The following is a 26,007-nucleotide window of genomic DNA, read 5'->3' on the forward strand; positions in this document are numbered from 1 at the left end:
AACAAATATTTTTTAGTTTGTATTTGATTATTTTAGTGTGTTCAGGTCTTTTTTTGTTTTCGGTGTTTGCTGACTTTTTTTTTAAATGTTTTTAATGAGCTATATATTTTTCTCCCCTCCCCTCCACTCTTCTCCCCTCCCCTTCTATCCTCATCCATGATCCCCATGGTCCCAATTTATTCAGGAGATCTTTTTCTACGTCCCATGTAGATTAGATCTATATATGTCTCTCTTAGGGTCCTCTTTGTTGTCTAGGTTCTCTGGGATTGTGAATTGTAGTCTGGTTTTTCTTTGTTCTATGTCTAAAAGCCACATATGAGTGAGTACATACAATATTTGTCTTTCTGGGTCTGGGTTACCTCACTCAATACAATGTTTTCTAGATCTATTCATTTGCCTGCAAATTTTAAGATGACATTTTTTCCTGCTGTATAGTACTCCATTGTATAAATGTACCATATTTTCCTTATCCGTGCTTCAGCTGAGGGACATTAAGATTGTTTCCATATTCTGGCTATGACAAACAGTGCTGCTATGAACATAGTTGAGCACATGTCCTTGTGGTACTATTGAGCATCCTTTGGGTATATACCTAAAAGTGGTATTACTGTGTCTTGAGGAAGGTTGTTTCCTTATTTTCTGAGAAATCACCATACTGATATCCTAAGGGGCTGTACCAGTTTGCACTCCCACTTGCAATGCAGGAGTGTTTCTTTTACCCTACATGCTCTCCTATATAAGTTGTCATCAGTGTTTTTGATCTTGGCCATTCTTACAGGTATAAGATAGAATATCAGAGTTGTTCTGATTTGCATTTCTCTGATGGCTAAGGATGTTGAGTATCTTTCAGCCTTTTTAGATATCTTAGCTTAGCTATGTGTTTGACTGAATACATAGTTATTTAAGTGAACCTTGAAGTAGCCTTTTAGATACTACATGCTATGTTTCTCTACTAATGTATGGTCTTCCCTGTGCCTGAAATGGCAGTCTTGGCATGGAGTGGGGCTCAGTGGTTAAGACCACTTGCTGCTCAGTCATGAGAACCAGAATTTGCATCCCAGCACCTATATTGGTAGCTCACAAATTCCTGTAACTGCATTTGAGAGATCTGACACCCTCCTCTGGCCTCCATGGGCACTCACACATGTGTGTATATACTCACTCACGCACGCAAGAGTGGTTTATTGTTTACTGCTCTTACTCAGAGGTGGAGACGTAGGAGAATCAGGAGCAGTTGTCATGGCAGTTGGGCAAAGGTTTTCCTCCACAACTGTGCTTGACTTGAAGTGACCATGTGTCCTGTAGTTGCAAACACACTGGGACATGTGCAAATGGGAAGGAACTGAGTGTGAAGATGGCTTGCACACACTAGTGTTTGTGAGCAGGGCTTGTCTCCATGACTCTGACTTGGATATGTTGGCCTTCTGTCTCTCGCCCCATCAACTTCTTACACTCAGACTGCTTGGTATTTAAGGCAGCAGGGTGCTGATAAAGGTTTTAGCTGCTTGACTTTCAGGGCGATTTTGTGTTTTCCTCAAGTGCTGCCAAGCTGCTTGGTCTTGTGCTTCTGTTCTCTTGATTGCTTATATGTCATGTTATGTGTTTAGCCCAAGTTAGCCTCAACCTTGTGATCCTTCTGAGTACTGGGATCTTACACACTGTTTTGTTCTGTTCTCTTTCAAGAGAATGTCTAGGGGACTCTAGCTTGGACCTCACTCTGTAGATCAGACCATCTTTGAATTTGCAGTAATTCTTCTGCCCCCCGAGGGCTGAGAATACAGGCATGTGACATGACACCTGGTCCCAATTCCTTTTTAACTTTTAAAAGTATTACTGCAGGATATGGTGGAACATACCTTTATGATGGTGCATGACCTGGAGGCAGAGGCAGGCAGATCTCTGAGTTTAAAGCCAGTTCCAGCCAGCTAGGGCTACATAGGAGACCCTGCCTCAAAAACAAAACATTAACAACAACAACAAAAAGTGCTATATGATGTATCTGTTGGGGAGGCAAATAATAGAGAGAAGTATATAAAATTCCTTTGGTAACAGTTTGCTATATAAATCTGTGTTCATCTTGAAAATTTCAATTTAGCATTTAACATTTTCTTCTGCAATGTTGACTCATTTTCTTTGAAGTTCACACCAGGTATGTATGTAATAGTTTATTAAGTCCTCATAGACAGACTTACAGCTGTCTATCTCCTCTAGGTGCTGCAGCCACCTTCATGTATGGCTGGTGTTCCTGGCAAAGTGGGGTTGTTAGTGATGGTTTTTTTTTTTTTTTTTTTTTTTTTTGGTTTTTCGAGACAGGGTTTCTCTGTAGCTTTGGTGTGTTAGTGATGTTTTGTGGCAGGTTTCTAGCTTAACATTTTCAGGCCTTTGACATGTGTCTGTCTTCAGAGGGAAGAGCTGATTGTAAACTTCCATATCTCCCCTTCACTTATGCCCCCCCCTTCTTTTCTTTTATCTCATGTTCTCAGGCTCCTGAGCTTTTGGGCTCCTGCCTTAGCCTCCCAGGTACAAGCAGATGGCCCTATGTCCCGCTGTTTTTTGCAGTTCATTAGTCTGACGGTGTCGTTACTGTAAGGAACCAATTGTGCTCTGTTCTTCCTGGGTGCAGTGAGCACTGCAAAACTGGTAAATGGGTTAGGAAGTGGCAGTGCGGAGCTTGAGGCGTTTTAAGCATGACCGTGAGAAGGCACGGAGACAGGCAGGCCTTGGGACTTTGCTTCCTATGATTCTTTTGAAATAAGTTAAGCTTGGGTCTCTGTGTTACATAATTTGTCTTTTACCTTTTTAGCCTCCACCAGGCAGCGTGAAAATGCCTAATGTACCCAACACCCAGCCAGCAATAATGAAGCCAACAGAGGAACACCCAGCTTACACACAGATCACAAAGGTTAGTGCATGTTAACTGTGTAGATTAATACTAGAAGATCATATATCATCTTATTGTATAGTTCATATAGTGAAATGTTTATTACCACTACAGTAACAATAATAGAATAATAAGCATGACTGGGAGAGAGCGAGTCACTACTCAGTGGGCATTAGGAGGACGTAGGAGATGGCAAGTGTCGAGGAAAGCCAGCATATGAAATGCATGGCTGCTCTAACACAGAGTTAGAGAGCAGACTGTCGTAAGCACATCCCCGTCCCCTCAGCATCTTAGGACATTTCAGAGATGTTTGAACGGTTCTTGTTCTTGTGGAGTCTACTTGTCATTTGACTCTGCTTTCCGAGCTAGCTGAGTCATCCTGAATGCCATTTGTCTCTCCCCAGCTGTTTCTTTTTTTTTTTTTTAAAATATTTATTTATTTATTTATTATGTATACAATATTCTTTCTGTTTGTATGCCTGCAGGCCGGAAGAGGGCACCAGGCCTCATTACAGATGGTTGTGAGCCACCATGTGGTTGCTGGGAATTGAACTCAGGACCTTTGGAAGAGCAGGCAATGTTCTTAACCGCTGAGCCATCTCTCCAGCCCATCCCCAGCTGTTTCTCACCTCACTCACTCACAGGGTCACCTAGAGTCTTGCCGCTCTGTTTTTAGAAGATTAATTTTTATTGTTTTCAATGACATGTACTTACGTGGCTGTGTGTGGATGTGTGCACATACCGGTGGAGGCTGGAGTTACAGGGTAGTTATGAGCCACTTGATGTGAGTGCTGGCAACTGAACCTAGGTCCTCTGCAAGAACAGCGTACATGTGCTTGCTCTTAATTGATGAGCCGTCTCTCTAGCCCCAGTCTCTGACTTTTTTTCTTTTCATTTTTTGCTTTTTTTGAGACAGGGTTTCTCTGTGTAGACTAGACTGGCCTTGAACTCATAGATCTACCGTTTCTGCCTCCTGAGTGCTAGAATTAAAGGCAAATGCCACCACTGCCCAGCTCTCTGGCTATCCTTTTTTTTTTTTTTTTTTTTTTTTTTGAACAAGCAAAATATTTTTATTTTGTAAAAGAAGAAATCAATTTTGTTTTTTTTTTTAGTTTTACATACCAATCCCAGTTCCCACTCCCTCCCTAATCTACTCCTCATAGAGGGTAAGGCACACTGCTTTAGGGAAGGTCCAAGGCCCTTTCTACTATATCTAGGCTGAGCAAGGTATTCATCCAAAGAGAATAGGTTTTTAAAAAGCTCTCTGGCTATTCTTAATGAGAGGTGGATTGTTTGTTTTCTCCTATTCTGTGGACTTAATATTGCTTCTGAGGGCTTCCGTAACTAAAGGCAAAATGAATCAAATATCTCTACAGTATTTTCCAAAACTATAGCCTTCAGTGAATTCCTATATTTTGAAAGTGCATTTAACTGAGGTTTCTCTCATGGTAAAGATAAGAGTGGGCATGTAAATGTTAGACTATTTGGACTGTCTGGTAACGTGTGTGTGTTGGTAATTTTGTTCAGGAACATGCCTTGGCTCAAGCTGAACTCCTCAAGCGCCAAGAAGAGCTAGAGAGAAAGGCCGCGGAGTTAGACCGCCGAGAACGGGAGATGCAGAGCCTGAGTCAGCATGGTAGTATCCAAAGAGTTGGGATGAAAATGTCTGTCCTTGCTTTGAGTCACTAGGTCTGGTGATAAACCTCGGCCCTGTTTTCTGATTCCAGCAAAGAGGTCAGATACAGCAGATTGCTCCCTTGATACTCACAGCTCGCTGATCTTGCCTGATGATAGCACGGTCTTTTGATAGACTAGACGAGTGTTGGCGTCCTCACAGAAAGTGAGACACAGATCGGATCCATTCACTTTATTCCAAGCCAGGAGCCTTTAATTCTGCCTTGGCTCTCTCGAATCCTTTCTTTCTTTCTTTGAAAAAGAGCTGGGGTAGAAACGAAAGATCTTAATGCAGGCTTAAACATGCAGGATAAAAGAGAAAGGCCTTCAGAAGAAAGGAAGGCACCTGAGAGCGTAGGTGTGGGCTTCTCAGTAGTCCCGTTGAACTCTGAGTGCGCCCTCCTCGGAGTCTGACCTGTTCGGATCATTGGTCTTTTCCTCAGATACATTACACTTGTCAAAATGTGAAGAAAGCATTTGTCTGATGAATTACATGCTGTGGAATCTCTTCAGGCTCTGAGTACTGAAGATGACTCTAAGAACCGGTGAAGGAAAGTTAGCAGCCTCAGGAAGGAGGAGGGGAGTTAGGGGAGGGGTTGCTAGGTGGCTATAATACTGACTGTTTCTTCCTTGTCTTACAGTGTTTAGGTCTCAGGTCTCTCAAGGACATGCTTATCCTGGGTCATTTCCTTGATTGCAATATCAGAGATTGTGTCTCTAGGAGAGAGATATCGTTAATGATAATGTGTCTTATTTTCTTAATGCTGACTGACACTAATCACTTCTATGACAGATGAAAGATATTTTGGTAAAGATAGTAACAAAGAGATGAACTTTAATTATTGAATTTTACAGTATATTAGTATATTGAAGTACTTTTTTTTTTTTTTTTACCTTTTAATCCATATTAAATCCTCAGCACCATCCTGGGAAACGTGACCCAGTAGTTAACTTTCTGAAGAAAGGAAGGTGAAGTTTCTTAAGACCACACAGTCAGCTAGTGGTTTGGGTACTTCTGTTCCAGAGCCTCCGTTCCTCGCTGCTCACTGTTGGAGACTCTTATGTGGTGTCATGTGCCATGTGTGTTCCTGAGGACCCATCTTAGGCCGGGCAAGTGCTCTGCCACTGAGTTCCATCCCAGTCCCCAGTTCTAATGCTACAATTAGCGTGACTGAGGGTGCATGCTGAGGATTAACAGCGGGTTATACTTCACTTTATGAGAAATGTCCAGATAGGTAAAAATACGTATAATTGAATGTTAAAAGTTATATATTTAATATCAGAAAGTGACTTTAGTTGTTATTTTTATTTGTATTTTTGTCTGAATTTGTGCTTTATGTTTAATTTTTGTTGCTGACTTCATTCCCCAAGTCTTGCTGTCCATCTTTTGTTTATGCAGACACGCACTCCTTCCTCACACTGCACCTGATTTGCTCTGGTTTTCAGGATGCTGGAATCCCCCCAGTCATTCACTCCAGACTTGATTCTTTGGTCTGTGTTGTTGAGAACCTTGTTTTCCTCTGCACATCTGTTAGGGATTTAGCAGAATTCTGCTGAAGGACTCGTGTACTGAGGAGAAAATGGAAGTTTAAGAATTGGATGGCCCTGGCCTTTGAACTAAACCTGTTTTAGGAAACTCTCAGGGTTTGTCCCTGGGTTCTCTTATACATAGATGTGTTAAACATGGTATATGACACTGGAAAATTTTATTAGCATTTATTGTTTCGAAAATGTTAATCTGAGGAAAAAAATGAAAACGTAAGCTTGGCTTTCAAGGTTGTAGAGTGTAGAGAGGAGCAGTGGTCCTGTTTTGTACATAGTCTACCAGAACAACACACTGTACTTTGACATACAAGTAAGAACACAATGTATTTGTTGCAGTAACTTTTTTTTAACTTACAGGGAGAAAAAATAATTGGCCACCTCTTCCTAGCAATTTTCCTGTGGGACCTTGTTTCTATCAAGACTTTTCTGTAGACATTCCTGTAGAATTCCAGAAGACAGTAAAGCTTATGTACTACTTATGGATGTGTGAGTATAGAACCAATCATGTTTATGTACAGATGCCTTTTGAGTTCATATTTTCATCAGTAGATACCTTTTTGAAAGTGATACATTTAAAATGCATGTTAAATGTCTTTTCATACAGATTTTAGTAGTCATAATTTCAGAACTGAACACCCTATTTCAATACAACAGTTGTGTAACAGGTAGCAGTCCAAGTCTGGATGAGGGAAGCCTATACATGGAGCACCAGCATTGGCTGATGAACGGTGTCTTGTCTGTCATGGGAAGGCTTTTGTGAAGACCTTTTCCCTAGAAGAATGTTATCTAGGCGAGACTTGCTGTGGCAAAATTAAGCATACTATTTTTATGCAAAGGAGTGTCATTTAGATTCTGTTAAATGTAGCACTGTGGCTGGTTTTAGAAAGAGATGGAGATGCTGTAATGTGAACTGTAACTTTAAAAATCTCTTTGGGCACAATGCACTTCTCATGTTCAAGTGGCTATGAGTACTTTTATTCTTGAGATTGCATACTGCAGGGCAGTTTCATTAAACGTTAGAGCGCATTTTCAGCTGGGATGCACATGCTTTGAAATAGGAAATGAATGGCGAGGTGCTAAGGCCCACTGTGTACACACAGCTTCTCTCTTCCCCTTTCTCTCTGATCTGCCCTGTTGACGCCTTTGTCAGGAGAGAGGCTGTTCAGATGGGGCAGCAGGTAGTTTGTAGGCTGTGAAAGCGTGTGAGCTTCACTGTGTGTTTAGTGAGGCTTTAGGGCCCGCCTTCTCGAGTGGATGTGATCATTTTCTTTAGACTCTTAGGAGCATTCTTCATGTCTCCACATGAGAAGCAGTTCTTTCTGGGCATTATTTATGTCACAGTTTTAAAAAAGAACATTTGCTCTCAGTCTAAAAATTACAGTGGACCTGTGTTGGTGGTATATTGGTGAGCATAGCTGCCTTCCAAAAAATTATAGTGGATATTACTTTAAATTTTTTTTTGAGGCAGGTTCTCTTTATGTAGCCATGGCTGTCCAGAAATTCACTACATAGACCACACTGGCCCGGAACTCAGAGATCTACCTGTGACTGCCTCCCAAGTGCTGGGATTAAAGGTGTACATCACCCCACCCAGCTGGCTATTATTTTTAGACTCTTAGTTTCTTGTTGAGATTTGGCCTTGCTGCCTATAGTATTATATGTTTGATAAATTCTATATATGTACATGTTAACCAGTTTCTATGCCTTATTTAATTAGTATATTTCTCTGTGTCATATATGCATTTTTATATATGAATTTTAAAAATGGCATAATATTTTAGGCATAATTTATTTAACTTTAACAGATTTTTTATGGTAGAGGTAGACGGAAAATTCTATAATAAATTTAGTAAATAGAGGCTGGGTAGGAAAAATTTTTAGTTTAACTTTAATTGTTAAGTACTAATGATAATGGCTTCAAAATCAATTTGGTTTTAAGAATGCATAACTTGCAGAGTCTCTCAGCAGTAATGCAGTTAGTTACAGTTTTTCTCAGTTTTGTTTAGTTTGCCAGTCTTTTTAAAAAAGGGACTCAAGATTCTACTTAGGGTTCTGTTTCAAAGAAGCACTCCTTGAAATGAAGTATGAGCAGTTGAGGAATTTGCCCACATTAAGTAGAGACTGCTTTAGTGGGTACTTCCGGGAGTATCGGCCTGGTGTGGATCTGAGGGCTGACAGAAAGGTTGATACTCAGTCATAGAGCTAGCGCTGTGGGAGACTGACTTGTTGTTAGGCAGTGAAGAGCACTAACTGCATCCTCCACCAAGTACTACATTGTTTAGTCTTAGAGAAGCTAAAGCTTTGCCCAGCATTGTCCAACATTATATAGCAAAGTCACTATGTACCAAACTATCTGGATAGCTGGTCTCTCGAGGCCAGGGTTAGACCCAGCTACAAAAAGCCAAGATGCAGAAGTGATTTCCATTTTAATGAATACATTGAAGATGGGTTTTCAAAGGTTCCTAAATGGAAGCAGATAATGCAACCTGTATATGAACAAAAGCAATTAGAACTTTCACTGTGAAGTAAACCCTGACCTTTTTGAATGTGCTTTTGAATTTACAAAAACTAAAGCATGGACACCAGCCTCCAGGCAGCAGAGGAGATGCACGCGCACCTGTAGCTGTCTCTTTGTAATCCGTATTTATCAAGAGTCACATGGCACCAGCAGTTGCAAGTTCAGACCAGCAGACATAGATTTGTGCCTCATAAAGCAAATAAAGCTTTCACATAAAAAACTGTAACTTAACTTTGCAAATCATGGGAACAAGATGGCTTAAAGGTATGTCCAGCATTTGGTCTGTATTCACCATCCACCAGCATAGACACTGAAATTAACACACAGATGGTGGGGTCCATAGCCTTTGCCCACTTTCTGTGCCCTGCTCAGGTGGACAGCTTCAGCACCAGCTACCAAGACAGGCTGGCTTTTATTGAGTGCAAGAGTCACTGATCATGGTTACTTTAAAAACATCTAGGAGAAAAAGTAACATATTACAAAAAGTTAGGTTGGTACTTTCTGTACTTGATTTTAAAACATTTATATAGATCTATACAGTCACCTCACTTTCTACAAGTGAAATAGAAAATAAACTTTAAAAAATTATTCTTTTGAAGATGGAAATTTAAGTTAGAACATGCTAACATTAGAACACACACACACACAACCGAACTTAAGACAGCCATAGTCCTTTAGGACTACAAAATGATTTCCCATTTCACAGGAATTTTAGTTCCATTTTTAAGCCTTTATTTTAAAGAAAAGACTTTACTTTGAGGAAAAAGGATTTTGAGTCATTTCATTAGTAAGCCAGCTTTCCCAAGGGTTAAAACTCAGGTAGTAATTGAGCAATTGGTACAGTTTTTCTTTTTGTGATAAAGAAGAATGGGTTTTAAAGTAAAAGCCCTTAAATGCTACAGCAGATTTGCTTTCAATCTCTGGTGCTGTTTCTCTATAGTTGATTTATCTAATGTTTAGATGAGAATACATCAGGGCACCCAGAAGGAGTAGTTTTATCCTGTTCCATAAATTTTTGATTTTGATTTGTAAAGGGATTTTAAAATTAGTTTTTGATGCCTATTGAGTTTGTAGTAGATTTAATAATCTTTTAATTTTTTAAATCTAAGTCATAGTTGTTTGACATTTTTATTGATAATATACATTTTATAGTATTTTCATTTTATGGGAATTTATTTCTTATAATAAAATTCTACCCATGAATACAGTTTTACAAAATCACTTTAAAAAGTTGGAACTGTAGGGGTCTGGAGAGATGGATCAGGATTAGGAGCCTTGTTGCTCTTGCAGAGTACCCTGGACTGGTTCTCAGCACCCACGTGGGCTCACAGCATCTCTGTCCTCAGTGCAGCGCCCTCTTCTGGCCTCCACAGGCCCTGCATGCACATGGTGCATACATATACTTGCAGACAGACATCCAAACACATAAAATAAAAATATGTAAACAAAAGTTATAACTGGTAAGCGTGGTTCTTTAGGATTACAGTGTTTCTTGGTGTTACTCAGGTTAGGGAGAGCAGCATGCTGGCAGCATGGGGACATCCTGCCCCTGGCACGACCATTGTGTGGCCTCTGTGGAGTGGAGAATCAAGCTATTCCCCTGTTAAAAAAAGCAGCTCACTCCTGAAGATGAAGTCATCCTCATAGACTTGCTTCTGTTTACTAATTGTAACCCAGTTCCTGTCTGTAGTCCCCTCCTTCTGAATAGTGTTCTGGGGACCCCACCTATGGGGTTTTGTTTGTTTGCTTTTGTCTTTAACAAACATTGCTTCTCTTCTTGGGCTTTGGGTCAAGAAATTCTCAGCCTATTTTCTTTTCAGGAAAGCAAACCTATGGGTTGGGCTTAGACATGAAGCTGCCTAGGAGAATGGGGATAGCCCACAGGATTTTTGCTTGAAATGCACTACTGTGTACACTGTGCTTTCAAATCCTGTGTAAGAAGCATCCATGTTTGAAGAGCTTGCCATGGGAAGATGGGAAGAATGCATGCCCTTAGGAAGTGTTTTCAGTTGTAACTCTTGTTATTCTTCTTCTGATCCCACAGTCCATGCGGTGACGCTGTTCCTAAACATCTTCGGGTGCCTGGCTTGGTTCTGTGTGGATTCTTCACGAGCAGTTGACTTTGGACTGAGTATCCTGTGGTTCTTGCTTTTTACCCCCTGTTCATTTGTCTGTTGGTACAGACCGCTATATGGAGCTTTCAGGTAAAGTGTGTGTGTTTAATGTATGTGCTTAAAACCTGTGAAGTGTGTGGGTGGTGGCTCACTCCTGGAGTCTCAGCACCCAGGATGCTGAAGTAAGAGGATTGCTCTAGGCCAGCTACATAGTTTGTATTAGGCTGAGGCCACTGAGCAAGACCTTCCCACAAACAAACTGCCCATAAAATGAATAATCTATATCATACCCCAGTGGGAAAGTTGGTATAGTTTCATTACATTTTTTTTTAAAATCTGTGCCATGGCTCAGTCAATAAAGGCGCTTGCTGCCAAACGTGGTGACCTGAGTGGGATCCCCAGGTCCTGACTGACTCCTGTGAGTTTTTCTCTGACCTCCCCATGGACACCATGCTAGGCACACCCCTTTCCCCAGTAAAATAAATATGAATATAATACAGAATTAAAATTTTTATTATAATATACTTCTGAAAAGTCTAATATAGCTTGCCTATATATTTGTTGGATCATAAAATTCATAGCCATTGTTTTTCTTGAAAATCAAATATAAAAGTTGATAGAAGAAAATAAACATTCTTAAATTTTAACATGTAACATTTTATACCATGCTTCATACCTGACCTTAGGAAACCTTGGCTGTTCACTCCTTTCTCCCACATGGCTCAGTTGTTATGAATTATAGCTGGTGGTCACAGCCTTTGTTCTAAGATAAATCTAGGTAAGGTGAGCACATATGAAACACTCAGCAGTGTGGTAATCCTTTCTGTGTATATTCATCTTTAGTTTTTCCAAAGATAGTGGCATTTAAAAGCCTATTTAGGCTATAAAATGAAGAATACTATTTTATGTAGTATTAATCACTATTTAAATATAATAGGTAATGCGCTTTCTAGGTGAATGTTCTGTGGGGTGTTAATTGGTATTGGGGAAAATGTTCATTAGCTTAATTTTAAAATAGCTAGTTAATGAAGTTAGGCAAACTCCTTCATTGTAGAGTCTAAGTGCCTAGTGTGCCTTGTGATGTGACCATGAAGCCATTCTTTTCTGTGGGGCCCCTTGTGACACTGGACCAGGGCAGATGGTACATACCTTCATCCCAGCTGCTTGGGAGGATGGAGTCAGTAGCAGCATCTCTGAACCCAGAGTTCCCATTACCCTGTGCAATGTATTTTCTCTCATTTCCTCCAAATGGGTTATCTCTAACCATCTGTCTTGCCTTTTTCTTCCTGTTGCCTTAGTAACTGGCTGCAGTTTCTGGGATGGTGAAAGTGAAGGTGGGGTGGTGGCATGTCTTGTTTCAGTTATGGGGAAGGACCCAGCATCAACTATGAAGTATGCTGCAGACTTCTTTTGTAGATACGCATTGTAGGTTTGAGGACTCTGATCTGTTTCTGTCAGGACTGGCTTTCTATGTGCATTTCTGTGTCTGCTGACATGGTCATGTGATTGTCTCCCCTTTATTCTCAACTGGTCATAACTGCCTTTATAGTGAAACCAACTTTCCATTCTCCCTCTCCCCCCTTTGGCCACATTAGTCTCTTTAGGGGATGCAGCCAGGAGCTCGTGTTCATGAAGCGTCTTACTTGAAATGCACTGCCCAGGTGTAGTCTTAGGTCCTTAGGTTCTGAGAAAGTTAATTCTATCTTTGATTATTTTTCTGCTTTGTTTATAATCTTTTAAATAAAACTCTTGCTATCATAATAAGAAAAAAATCATTTTTTCCTCTCTTTTTCTATCCTTTTTTTTTCTTCTATAAAGTAGAAAACTTCCTGCACTTATTTTCAAACCATTGGGATGACATCAATTTTGAATAACAGTACAGGATACCAGAGGACAGTGGAGCAGTGCATCCATGTGAGCTGGTTCCCTGCATCCTGGCTCCAGAGTTCAAATAGAAGTTGGTGTGGTAGCTCATAGGGAGTGGCACTAGTGGGAGGTGTGGCCGTGTTGAAGGAAGTGCATCCCTGTGGGGCGGGCTTTGGGTCTCTTTTGCTTAGGCTTCGCTCAGTGTCATAGTCTATTTCTGATCAAGATGCAGCTGGCACCCTGTCGCCTGCACGCCGCCATGCTCCCCACCATGATGTAATGGACGGAACCTCTGAACCTGTGAACACCCCAATCAAATGTTTACCTTATAGGAGTTGCTGTGGTCATGGTGTCTCTTCACAGCAGTAGGAACCCTAAGACAGCTGGTTAGGTTTTAAGAGAAAGTTCCTTGGGGATAAAGTTGGCAGACTTAATTTGAATAGGTTAAAAAGTTTTTATATACTTTAAGGAGAGAATTAGTGGTCAAGTATTGATAAATATGTATTAAAACTATCAATAAAAGGTAATTTCTAACTGCAGGGAAAGAGAAATGGAATAATGGAACACAGGGAACAGCTGCAAATTGTGTGTCCTGTTCAGGAACCTCCAGGAACCCCATTAACAGCAGCACATCACTGTGCCTCGGCTGGGAATAGTAGGTCCTATTCAGGAACTCACAGGCCTAACAAGTGAGCTGTACTACTGTTAGCTCCAAGGTTATGTGGACTAGACTGTTGGGGTGGAGGCAGAACCTGGGAAGACTTGAAAGCCGGGTCTCCATTTACTGGGATGGTAGCCCTCGTCACCGACCCGGCAATGTTAGGAAGCAGCTGGGTAAGCTAGGCAGGGTGTGGTCGCCAAAGGGACCCGAGTGAAGTTTGGTGGTGTCTGGGACTGCAGCTGTACGGAGCTGTGACGAGGCCAGGAGACGACTGTTTTGCAGAGTTCTCATGCACCATTATACGACTTTCAACTAGTACGTAACTTTACAGAGACTCTAACTAGTTCAAAGTACAGACTGAAAAGCACATCGATGGTCAAGCAGGACCTGCAGTATGAACGCCGTGTAGCAGGACTGCCTCGTTGTTCTGTTTGCTGCTCAGTACTACACCTCTCTCTTGTGCCTCCCTCCTTTACCTTGCACTTCTCACTGGCTTCTTACACACACCTCTCCCTTCCTTACATAACTTTTTTTTTAACGATTTATTTTTTACTTTATGTGCATTGGTATTTTGACAGTATTGTGTTTGTGTGAGGTGTCAGATCACTTGGAGCTGAATTATAGACAGTTGTGAGGTGCCCTGTAGGTGCTGTGAATTGAGCCCAGGTTCTCTGGAACAGCAGCCAGTGCTCTCAACTGCTAAACCATCTTTCCAGCCCCTTCTACACAACTCTTAAATCACAAGAAATCTTTGAATTTCTAAGCCAAATTTCTGCCCTTATTTTTTTTCCTGCTTCTGAGTTTGAAGATCCTTTTTTGCTTGTTTGTTTGTTTGTTGGGCTTTTGAGAACAGATTTTTTTCCCCTGTTAACAGCCCTGGCTCTCCTGGTATCTTTGTAGACTGGGCTATCCTTGAACTCAGGAGATATGTCTGCCACTGCCTCCTATGTGCTGGGATTAAAGGCATGAGCCATCACCACCAGTTTACAGATCCTTTTTAAAGCACTCATTGCTCCTGGCTGCCACCATGGTATTCGCTTAATTTCTGCCTTGTCTCTGGCTTAGACTGCTTCTTAGTTTCCTGTTCATTCATTTCCTCTGTTGTTGTAAAACTTCTTTACAGGACAGGACCCAATAATCTTCTAAGGTTTGAGAGCTATCTATCACAGGAAAATGTCCCAATACTGTGCTGCGGCTAATGCATTTCCCCATGGAGGATGGACTGGAGGACTGCTGGTGTATCCCCACCCTCTGCTCCAGCTGCTCTAACCTATAAGCTATCTTATTACTGACATGCCCTAATGTATGCTCTGCCAAGAAGTCCTAACACAGTCCTCTTTGTTTCTGGCCAGCGTGCTGCCCACTGGAGCAGCATGATCCATTCTGCCCACCAGCTGGCTTAGAACTTTGCAATAACACCAAATACATTATTTATACAATTATTCAAGAGATAAACAGCACTAGTAAATATTCCAATATAAGTTTGGGGGTCTCTGAAGTACTTGGACCCCTGGACAATAGCAACATGATAATAAGGTAGGAACACACAGAAGCTCTGAGCCTCTAATCTGAAGGGATGTGTTGACAATGCTGGTCTAAATGTCTTTAAGAAGATTGTAGAGCCTTAAGAATATCAAGGACTAGTGCCTTGTACTCTGTGTGTGCTGACACACGTGAGAGAGGACATATTTATTTCTGTTGGGAGGTCAGGTAGAAACCCACAGGGTCGACCTACTAGGCCCTCGCTTCATCTGTAGAACAAGTAACAACTGGGAGCAGTAACTGATCTTATGGAAACTGAAACTCAAGTTAGCAATGGAAAAAGCAGAGGCCAAACTGTGTGACTTCTCAGGGAGTGTCCTTAGAGACTCCCCAGACTGACTGAAGCATGAGCTGCAGCTGCAAGGCGATGCAGGTAAAACTGAAGACGGGAGATGACTTCAGAGTCTTCCTGAAGCACGCGGCCCACCCAGATCTTCCCAGCATTCTGAACAAGCTGAGATTCTGAAGCCAGGGTACTCTGTTGAAAACAGGAATTCTCATTTCTTTGAGTGTTAAGGCCTTGCTCAGTCCCTTGTCTTGAGACTGATCACGGAGAACGCCAGCAGCCATTAAATCAGCCCCTGTGGCAGAAGAGAAAACATGAACCTGAAGCATTCTTTCTGAGGAATGTACAAGAAGAATGTGGGATGTGTGTGTATACACATGGGACGAACTTGCTGCAGGAGGAAGACTCATCAGGGCAGAGTAGAAGTAGGACTAAGGTGGATGACTGAGGATGCAGGGCGCTTCATCTCCAGAGGACAGACACTGTCTTTCCAGAGGCAGGTGGGGGAGGCTGGTGGATCCTGTGGAGGAGGTGGGGCTGTAGGAGTTGAAGGGATTTACTCCCATCAATGATTTTCCTTTCTGTTGAACAGTTTGGGGCTGAGTTTTAGCAAGTCAGATGATATGGGCCTTGGAGAATGACTGCTGAGCAGAACTGTGATAAATTTAGGGCAATTAGAAATGGTAGCAAGTGAACAGAGTTTCTTCCAAACATGCACATTTGCTTTTTTGTGAGAGACTCAACTATGTGGCCCCGGGCTGGCCTTGAATTTGACATCCTCTTGCCTCAGCCTCCTGAGTACTAGTTTTCAGATATGTGCCTCAGCACCCAACTTATAGGGTCGGCTTCTGTTAGAAAGTTAGGGGTAGTCCACCACATTCTAATGTGAATTTAATATTAAATGATTATTGTTTAATATTAATATGTGACCATCTTAACTAGTATAGTAAAAACGCTTGACAAAATTCAATGTCTCTATGTTAGAAATAGTGAATTAGCTTGGAGTGGAGGAGAGGCTTCTTCAAGCAGAAAGGAAGTGTAGAGCTGGAAACTGTAGCTCCCAGTGCTACAGCTGTGCTGTGCTGGAGCTGAGAGCTTCCTGTCTGGGGTCAGGATGTGGTAAGACGTCCGTTCTCCACACTCCTGTTGAGAATTGTGTGAGGAGTTCTCATGGTAGAGTGAGGTAAGGAAAAGAAACAAAAGGTGTCCAGATCTGAAAAGAAGCTAACCTCTATTTATAGATCCATAATCATCTCTGTAGATGGATTAGAAGACTCACCATTACTAGGTGTGAACTTTCTCAGACTGATTCTGCAGGGCTGCAACATAACCCCTATCAAAATTCCAGCAGGCTGTTTTCCAGAAATATGACATGGTTCTTCCAGGGATGGATGGGAATATCAAAGCCTTAGAATATTGGAAGCAAGTGTACACAGGAACAATAAAGTTGGCCGACTGATACAGACAGATGCACCCTGGTTAGACTTCCGAGGAAGTTGTGTAACCATAGCATATAGTTTTGTGCCGTCCATGCTTCTGTAACATAAACAAACCAACAGCCTTCAAATTAAAATGAACCCTACCATATGTAAAAAAGTTTTTAAAATATTTTTTATGATTTATTTTTATATTTGAGTGCTTCATCTGTACGTACACTTTATGCCAGAAGAGAGCATCACATCCCACTATAGATCATTGTGAGCCACCATGTGGATGCTGGAACTGAACTCATGACTTCTGGAAAAGCAGCCAGTGGTCTTAACCTCTGAGCCATCTCTCCAGCCCCATAAAAATGAATTTAAGAAAATCAAGTTATTTACTTTTATTTTTGGGTGTGTGTGTATGTATGTATGTGTGTGTATCTTGTGCTTGCACTGCTGGCAGAGGCCAGTGGAGAGCATTGGTTCTCTTGGAACTGGAATCGTGCATTGTTGTGAGCTATCATGTGAGGGATGGGAACTAAGCCTCTACAAGGGCAGTGACCAGGCATCTGATGTTTGAGAAAGATATGAAGGCAGTGCAGCTCAGACAGGCTGTTTAGGAGCCCTTGCTGGGACACTTGGCTGTCCTATACCTTATACAGAAAGTTAGTTCACAGAGCATGGGCACAGGTACAGAGCTGCAAGCTAAGGAACTTAATGGAGGAGACAGAGGAGGTCTTCATATTTTTGACTTTGGTGAAGTGGTTTATTTGTTTTAATTCAATACTAAAATAAAATTAAATATACAAACTAGAATTTATAAAAGAAAAACCAAACGTTTTCCTAGAGGGCACTCTTAAGATGCCCCAAACACACACATGCTTCCATATACATATATGCACAGATAGGAACGACACTGTTAGATTGCTTGAATGCACGTGTGTTCATATACATACATGTGCAGATTGAGAAGACACCCTTATGATGCTCTGAACACACATGCTTTTATACACAGATATGCACAGATTGGAATGACAAGCCCAAGACTGTAAGATCTTTGCCAAGCATGTATTGAAGTAAGGACTCATCTATCCAGAATATATATTTTTTAAACTCTCAAAATTCAAGAAGAAGAGGGTAAATCTAGTTAAAACACCAGAAGAAGATTTTAACAGTTGAATGAAGTTCTGTGGGTAAAACAACAAGTCTCTGAATGGCATTCCAGCTCAGAGTGTGAAGTGAGACACCAGTGTTAGCCTTCTTGTTGCTATGACAGAGTGCCAGGCTGCGGCTGAAGTGAAAGGGTCATTGTGCTTGTGGTTCCAGCAGCTCGGGATCATGATGGTGGGTGTGAGGGAGCCAGGAAGCAGAGGGGAGCAGAAACAGGAAAGGCAGGCTAAGTCCTTCACCATGCCCCAGTGACCTACTTCCTCCAGCCACGCCTCACCCCCACAGTCTGCCATACTCCAACAGCATTGGCATAAAGTATTCATTAGGTCAGAGCCCTTACGATCTGATTTCTTTAGAAATGCCTCAGAAGTGTGCTTTAGTAATCTCTCCTGGATGTCCATCAGCCCAGTCCAGTTAAGAGTAAGATAACTGGCCCAGCCACACGTGTTCATTAGAAAGGCTAGGACTGTAAACATGAGCACGGCAAGTGTCATGCAGAGGACCCCAAAGACTCACCCGCTGTCAGGAGTGTAAAATAAGCAACTTTATAAACAGTTGAGCAGTCTCTCAAACACTTAAATGTATATACATACACTAGCCGTTCCACTGATAGGTATTTACCTACCTTAAAAAGAAGTCTGTCCTTAGGAAGAGTCACAGCAGCGTGACTTACAGGAGCAGCACCCTGCCCACCAGCAGTAAACAGCACTCAGCAGTGGAGGAGCTGAAGGCGACTGAACAGCTGCTGAAGGAAGCAGGGCAAGACAGTATGGGCTGTGTCCCATTTGTTACACATTCTCAAAGCAGCTACCCAGGATGGCAGGAAACTGGGCTGAGAGAGGGAGGAGAGGAGAGGAAGCGTAAGGTAAGTTCTCGGTGTCAAAGGGAAAAGTCCAAAAACACACATACATTTTAAGTAGTTGTGATAATCTTACAAAGTAGTTCATTAAAAAAGGAAAATTAGGGCCTGAAAGAGATGGTTCACTAGCTAAGAGCACTGATCTTCACAGGGCCCAGGTTTGATTGCTCCCTCCCAAATGGTGACTCACAACCATTTGTAACTTGAGTCCCAGGGGATCTGGTCCTCTCTCCTGGCTTCCAAGGACAGACACTGCACGCACATGGTGCACAGACATACACACAGCAACCAATGGAAACATTTCTTAAAAATGGAAAACTGAACTTTCTCTCAAGATGAATTCTGTTGCAGCTGGAAGTTGAACAGTGAACTGGGGTTAGTGATGGCTGTCTGCAGACGGGTGCACACGTGCCGCCGCGGGTCTTCACGGGACAGGGATGGCTGTCTGCAGACTGGTGCACACGTGCCGCCGCGGGTCTTCACGGGACAGGGATGGCTGTCTGCAGACTGGTGCGGACGGATGTGCCGCCGTGGGTCTTCATGTGCTTGCCCCCTTAAGATTAGGTGTTAGTCTTCTGTGGACAGGAAGGTGGTATGAAGAGTGACGTTCTCCCCTTCTCTTTTAAAGGAGTGACAGTTCCTTCAGGTTCTTTGTCTTCTTCTTCGTGTATATTTGTCAGTTTGCTGTCCATGTGCTCCAGGCCGCAGGATTTCATAACTGGGGAAACTGGTGAGTTATTTACTACTGTGCAGTTGCTAATTTAAAATTTGTGTAACAAATTTGGTGTCCTAGTGAGTTAAACATAGAAAAATCAGATTGGCCAAAGCAAACACAGAAAAACAAAAGTACTTTAAAAAATCAATTTGAAAACATTCTAAAACATAATTTTAGAAAAGCTATTCTCTTCAAAGATTGTGTTCCCATTTTAAAACATCATCACATTTGGTATCTGTTTTAAATACAATGTGTGCACAATACGCACTGGAAGGAGTTGTGTAGAGGAGACCAAAGAGATCAGAGAGAAGGCAGCAGGATCAGTACTGGAGAGAAGCGCTCCAAGAATCTGAAGAGCCAGGCAGTGGTGGCGCATGCCTTTAATCCCAGCACTCGGGAGGCAGAGGCAGGTGAATCTTTGTGAGTTCGAGGCCAGCCTGGTCTACAAGAGCTAGTTCTAGGACAGGAACCAAAACCACAGAGAAACCCTGTCTCTAAAAAACAAAACAAAAACCCAAAAACAAGAAAAAGAATCTAAAGGAAAAGTGTCCAAGTTAAGTATAAAGCATTGTTTTACACACATCCGTGCACACGGATACTTATGTTTGGACATGCTTGAGAGTGAGTGTATGTGCAGGCACACACGCTGTCCAGCAGTAAAATCATTCTCACCATGGTAGATGCTCCCTCAGGAAGTAGAAGACATCTGGGGTTTGGGCTAGAAGGTAATACAGACCTATGCAGTTTTCTTTCTCCATGGAGGGAACATCCCGTGTGAGATGGTGGGTAGAAGAGGATGTGCCTTTAGAATCCTCGCCTCTCCAGTCTTTCCTTGTGTGAGCTGACTTCCAGCTTCTGCATGCACAGGCACCCAGGGTACTGCTGTTTGCCATGCGTCCATTAACTGTAGTTGCAGTGAGCATAGAACTAGGGTGTGTGAGCACTTGGATTAGTGCCCTGCCTCTGGTGGCAGTGGCTGCTAACAGACCGCTCCTGGCAGATGCTAACAGAGACTGGAACTGGTTGTTAACTTAGTTCTTGGGAAAGCTATTTTTATTATTATTTTAGATAGTGGTTAGTCTGGTATGTAAAAGAGAGGAAATGATTTAAATGTTTTAAAAATGCACTGCTATAATGATGCATGTATACATAAATACATACATGCACACACACAATTCTTTAGAAGTTGAAATGATTTTTACCAACTTCTTACTATAAACATAGGAAGGGATGTAACGTTGAATGTAGCAGTCTGTGCCTACACACCACAGAGCCTACTAATGGGGCAAATCCTGTTGTCAGCTGTACCTTACATAATCTGGGTATTTTAGTAAAATGAAGGTAATGGTAGATAGTCCTTTTAAGACTGTAGAGAGTTCCCAGGCATCCTTTACCCATTGTCCCCATAGTATAAAATACAGTAAAATATAAAAACAAGGACCTTGACACTGACAGAACATTTCCGTCACTGAGAGATTCGTGTTGCTCTTTGCATGGCCACACTTAGTGCTCTCCTGTCCCCACTCCTTCACCCTGGGCTTCTACTAAGCTATTTGTCACTTCTATTATTCAGCCATTGTAAGATGGTTATATAAATGGAATCATGTGGTCTACAAATACTGGCTTCCCCCTCAGCTACATGTAGCCCTTATTTTAATTCTTTATTTTTTAAGATTTTATGTATTTTAAAATTTTATGTGTGTGAATGTTTGCCTGAGTCTGTATCTCTGCATCATGTGCATGCAATGCCCCTGGAGGCCAGAAGAGGGCATCAGACTCTTGAGATTGGAGTTAACAGAAGTGAGCTCCCATGAAAGTACTGAGAATTGATCCCAGGCCCTCTGGAAGAAAAACCAGTGCTCTTGATCACTGAGCTGTCTCTCAAACACCATCTTTTTATTCTTCAGCAATATTCTATGATACGGATATACCACAGTTTGCTCAACCACCTATCAGTTGAAGGATGCCTAACTTGTTTCTGTTTGGAAGCTATTAGAAATAAAACCACCATGAGCATTTGGTGCCAGGCTTTCATGGGCACATAGTTTTCATTTCTGTGATTAACGCTATATTTGTAATTTATTAATTCATTTAGAAATCATGTATTAAGTTTTTAAAAGAAATTAACAAACTTTCTAGAGTGGATATGCTATTTTATATTCACTCCAGCAGTTGTAAGCAATTTGGCCTTCATGTCCCTCTCGGGGCTCAGGAGTGTGGTTTGCCGGTGAGTTCAGGTTGATACTTCTCAGGTGTGTGACCTGGCCCTGAAGGTCTGAGGTCGTCCCTTATCTGTGGAATAAGCAGCGTCCTACGGGAGCCCGAGAAAGTGATCCCATGAAAGCTGCGCTGTGTCCCTGTTGTTGTTTTGAGAGGCACATTAACTCATTTCCCTAATCTCATTTTCCTGTTCCATAGCGGTTGGATTTCTTCCCTTACTGGGCTCAACAAGAACATCCCGGTTGGAATCATGATGATCATCATCGCAGCTCTGTTCACAGCCTCCGCAGTCATCTCACTCGTCATGTTTAAAAAGGTGAGTGGGGCCTGGTCTCTGGACCAGCGGAACCCCGGCTCACTTCTGGGCTTCTGCATGCTAGCTCTCCAGAGATTAGGATTTATGGTTATATATAAACACATTTAAACATTTATCATATTTTAAGATTCACATAAAAAATGAAAACCCAAAATACTCAACAATAAGAAACTTTTTGAGCATGGACTTGGTTTTTTTTTGTTTGTTTGTTTGTTTTGTTTTTTTTTTTAATTTTCTATATTAGGAAAACTCCCTACCTGACCTCACAGGAGAGATTATAGTTACAGAAGGCAAACACATTAAAATATTGTATAAACTACACAGAGGTATATGTATATAGTATGTATTAAAAATGAGCTTCACATTTAGACTTGAGTCCCATCCAAGGGCATCTCATGATATGCATGCAGTATTCAGAACTCAGAAACCTCGATGGTGCCCAGCATTGCAGATGAAGCTCCTCCTGGGTGTGCACTGTTAAATATGGTCAGTGGAAGCTTCATCATTAAGAAAAGCCTCAGTTCAGTTGTAAAATGGGGACTTGATGGGCCTCTTTAATATGAAGCTTATTAGCTTGATGAATAAATACGAATAAAATTATTATACCAAGTAGATATTTTGTCCATATTTAAAATTTAAAGGCAATACATTATTTAATCCTTAGATTTCTTTCTTTTTATCTTTTTAAAATTATTATTTAATTGAAATTTTACATATCAATCCCAGTCCCCACACCTTTCCCTCTTCCCTGTCCCCCCACTTTCCCCCTCAACCCCCCATCTACTCCCCAGAGAGGGTAAAAACCTTAGATTTCTTTCACCGTTTTCTTTATACTGCCTGGTAGTTTCAGAACATATACAGGTAATACTTATTGAAATAACTTTGGGCCAGGCAGTGGACTTTAATCCCAGCACCAGGGAGGCAGAGGCAGGCAGATCTCTATGAGTTCAAGGCTAGCCTGGTCTTTAGAGGTAGTTCCAGGACAGCCAAGGCTACAGAGAGAAGCGCTGTCTTGAACAACCAAAAAAAAAAAAAGAAAAGGAAGGAAAAGAAAAATAACTGCTTTGGTCAGTCTACTGAAGAGTGCTTTTGCACTTGACATCTGCTTCTTGCCCGCTTGGGTCCCACTCTCCCAGGAGCCTGTTTGGGCTTGGCTCATCCCCTCTGTTCTAGTTCCTGGTTTTGCTGCCACTTTTTCTCTTAGAACCACACACAGGGACCACTGAAACTTGACTCTGTGGTCCTAACTCCTCTAGCCTTTTTATTTCCATCCTGCACCACTGCGGTCTCTGTCACACAAGAGTCTCCCCAGGCCTCTGTGATCAGGTCCTGCCGGGGCTAAGTACTCCCTGTTTCTCTGTCAGGCCAGTGAAGGTCGGTTGTGAATACTCTGATTTGTGTACAGCTCTCTTAGGCATTTCTTCTCTGTCACCCTTTCCATCTTCAACACATTAACGGCTGACTAGAAAGAATTTCACAGTTTACAGGGGTACATGATGGCGTATCCATTTTGTATCAATGAAGCTGTTTATAAAGACACTCTTAGAGCATACACCTGGGCCTGAGACAGGGAAGGAGCTTTAGGCAGTTTCCATGATTTCAGAAGGTGTCTTGTCGGCTGTCTGTTTCCATGGCTTCAGAAGGTGTCTTGTCGGCTGTCTGTTTCCATGGCTTCAGAAGGTGTCTTGTCTTTTATTGCACTTTCGGTTACCTTTTCAGAACAACATGTTTTTTGCTGTTGTTTGTTTTTTCTTTTACTTTCATTCCTAACCTCTGACGTCTGGACAGTTTGTATAGTCCACCCGCTCCTCCTGACTTCGGCTCGTTTGGTACTCTCCACATTAATCTAATGACAGCAGCAGCAGCCACGGGGCCACAACCTGCCATTTGGAGAGTGCTTGTGTGGACTGGGGCTGAGGAGTGGGCCGGGTGGGAAGGGCTTGTATTCTCTTCAGATTGTTCTGCCTGTTATTTCCTCTCAGTTTGCTATGCTGTGCTTTGTGGGGGAATGTTATTTTCAGGTGTGTGACTTTTGTTTATGCTGCATTTGTTTAACTCTGAAGCTGTGTTACTGTGCTTGTCTAAAACACCTGATCCTAATAAAGAAATGAATGGCCAGTAGCGAGGCAGGAGCAAGGATAGGCGGGGCTAGCAGGCAGAGAGGATAAATAGAAGGAGCACCTAGACTGAAGAGATCAAGGAGCAAGCAATGATAAACAAGGAGATGACGACAGGGTCGCCACCATCAGTCACAGCGAAAGAAAGGTAAGATACACAGAAGTAAGAAAGATAAAAGCCCGAGGGAAAGGGTAGATGGGCTAATTTAAGATAAGGAAAGCTGGCTAGAAACAAGCTAAGGCTGGGCATCCATAACTAAGAACAAGCCACTGTGTGGGATTTATTTGGGAGCTGGGTGGAGGACCAAAAGAGAAGCGTCACACAGTAACGCATGTTCACCTCTCTGCCGCTTGAGGCCTAGCAGTGCTTTTCAAGCCTTTGCTCAGACCCTCCTGCTCAATCTTTCTTGTTACCTCCATGCGTCTGGGGGCAGTTCTTCATTTTCTGTGGAACTTAGGGTTTTTACTGTTCTCTGTAGGATCTCATGGGCCTAGGGTATATGCCAGTACTAGGCTCTATGGTTCACATGATGTCCAGTTTGGTAAGCCTCACCAAATCAGAGGGCCAGGGACCTGGCTTTGCACATGCAACTCATCTGGAAATGAATGCCTTGCCTTACCGCTATGCCCCAAACAGGGTTCTCTAGCCTCCTGGTTCAGTGTCTGCTCGCACCAGGAACATGTGTGCTTTATCTATATCCTCGCCCTGAACAGTAACAGTTATGATAGTGTGTGATGGGCATGCAGATACTTTTTGGATGAAAGGAGAAATGGGAGTAATGACTTTCACAGTTTTGGTATGAGGATAAAATGAGTGTAAGCTGCAAGAATCCTCCACAATTAATATAGTTTTTATTTTTTAATCTTGACTCTTTAATATTGAGAGTCTGATTTAGGGTTTACTTTTTTTGGTTGTTTGTTTTTTGTTTTGTTTAGTCCATCAGAGAAACAGAGCAGAATGAGGAGACTAATGGCAAGTAATTGGCATGTTTAGTCGTGAGGGTTGCTGAAGTGAGTCCACGTGTGTAGGACAAACTCTTAGAAGGGGTTTGAGTTTGCTTTTTCATTGCCACAATAAGCACCATGATCAAAGCAACTCAGGGAAGAAGGGGCTTATTTCAGCTTGCACTTCCAGATCACAGTCCACCACTGAGGGAAATTTGGGCAGGGACTTAAGCAGAAACCACAGAGCAGCAGTTCTCAGCCCGTGGGTCGAGACCCCTTTGGGGTCACATATCAGACACCTTGCATATCAGATATTTGCATTGCAGTTCATAAAGTAGCAAAATTATAACTATGAAGCAGTAATGAAATGATGTCATGGTGGGGTCAGCACAGCATGAGAAACTGTATTAAAGGGTCGCATACTTAGAAGGAGTGCTGCCTTCTGGGTCATGAGCTAGATTTCTCATAACCCAGAGCCACCTGCCTAGGGACAGTGCCGCCCACAGTGAGCTGGGCCTACTCCATATCAATCATCAGTCAACATAGTATCTTACAGATGTGGCTACAGGCCAGTCTGATCTTAGCGATTTTTCCATTGAGGTTTAAACCTCTTCCCAGGTTGTGGGAAGTTGACAGTAAAAATTAACTAGCCCTGTGAGGGGCAGGCTGGAGCTGCAGAAGGGGGCCATAGCCTCATGTCACAGGCCAGATCTTAGAGGAAGCTTGACTCTGTTCTTGTTGCCTACTTAAAAAAAAATGTGTGTGGGTGGGTGGGGTAGGGGTTGCATGTAGAGGCCAGTGGCAGGCATCAGGTCCTCTGGAGTTGTCCAGCATGGGTGCTGGGAACCCCACTCTGGCTCTTTGAAAGAGCAGTGAGCACTCGGAACTGCCCTTTTCCCAGCCCTATTCACTGCCTTTCTGTGGTCTAGTCAGATAAAGACCATCTAGGGCCGGGCGATGGTGGTGCACGCCTTTAATCCCAGCACTTGGGAGGCAGAGGCAGGTGGATCTCTGTGAGTTCGAGGCCAGCCTGGTCTACAGTGCGAGTTCCAGGACAGGCTCCAAAGCTATAGAGAAACCCTGTCTTGAAAAACAAAACCAAAACAAACCAAAACATAAAACAGGGGCTGGAAAAATGGTTTAGCAGTTAAGAGCAC

At 42.3% G+C, this 26,007-nt stretch overlaps 1 protein-coding gene across 2 annotated transcripts in view; it reads left to right on the plus strand.

The window, feature by feature from the left end:
• Scamp1 (secretory carrier membrane protein 1) overlaps window positions 1-26,007 on the plus strand; it is a 92,638-nt gene that overhangs the window by 60,708 nt on the left and 5,923 nt on the right. For both annotated transcript variants that reach the window (XM_057789795.1, XM_057789796.1), the window contains 6 exons: window positions 2,804-2,902; window positions 4,409-4,517; window positions 6,458-6,586; window positions 10,663-10,822; window positions 19,166-19,267; window positions 21,671-21,788. In XM_057789795.1, the coding sequence (XP_057645778.1) occupies window positions 2,804-2,902; window positions 4,409-4,517; window positions 6,458-6,586; window positions 10,663-10,822; window positions 19,166-19,267; window positions 21,671-21,788 (717 nt within the window). The remainder of the gene's footprint in view (window positions 1-2,803; window positions 2,903-4,408; window positions 4,518-6,457; window positions 6,587-10,662; window positions 10,823-19,165; window positions 19,268-21,670; window positions 21,789-26,007) is intronic.

The sequence above is a fragment of the Chionomys nivalis genome, chromosome 15 (assembly GCF_950005125.1).
Source record: "Chionomys nivalis chromosome 15, mChiNiv1.1, whole genome shotgun sequence".
NCBI lineage: Eukaryota > Metazoa > Chordata > Mammalia > Rodentia > Cricetidae > Chionomys > Chionomys nivalis.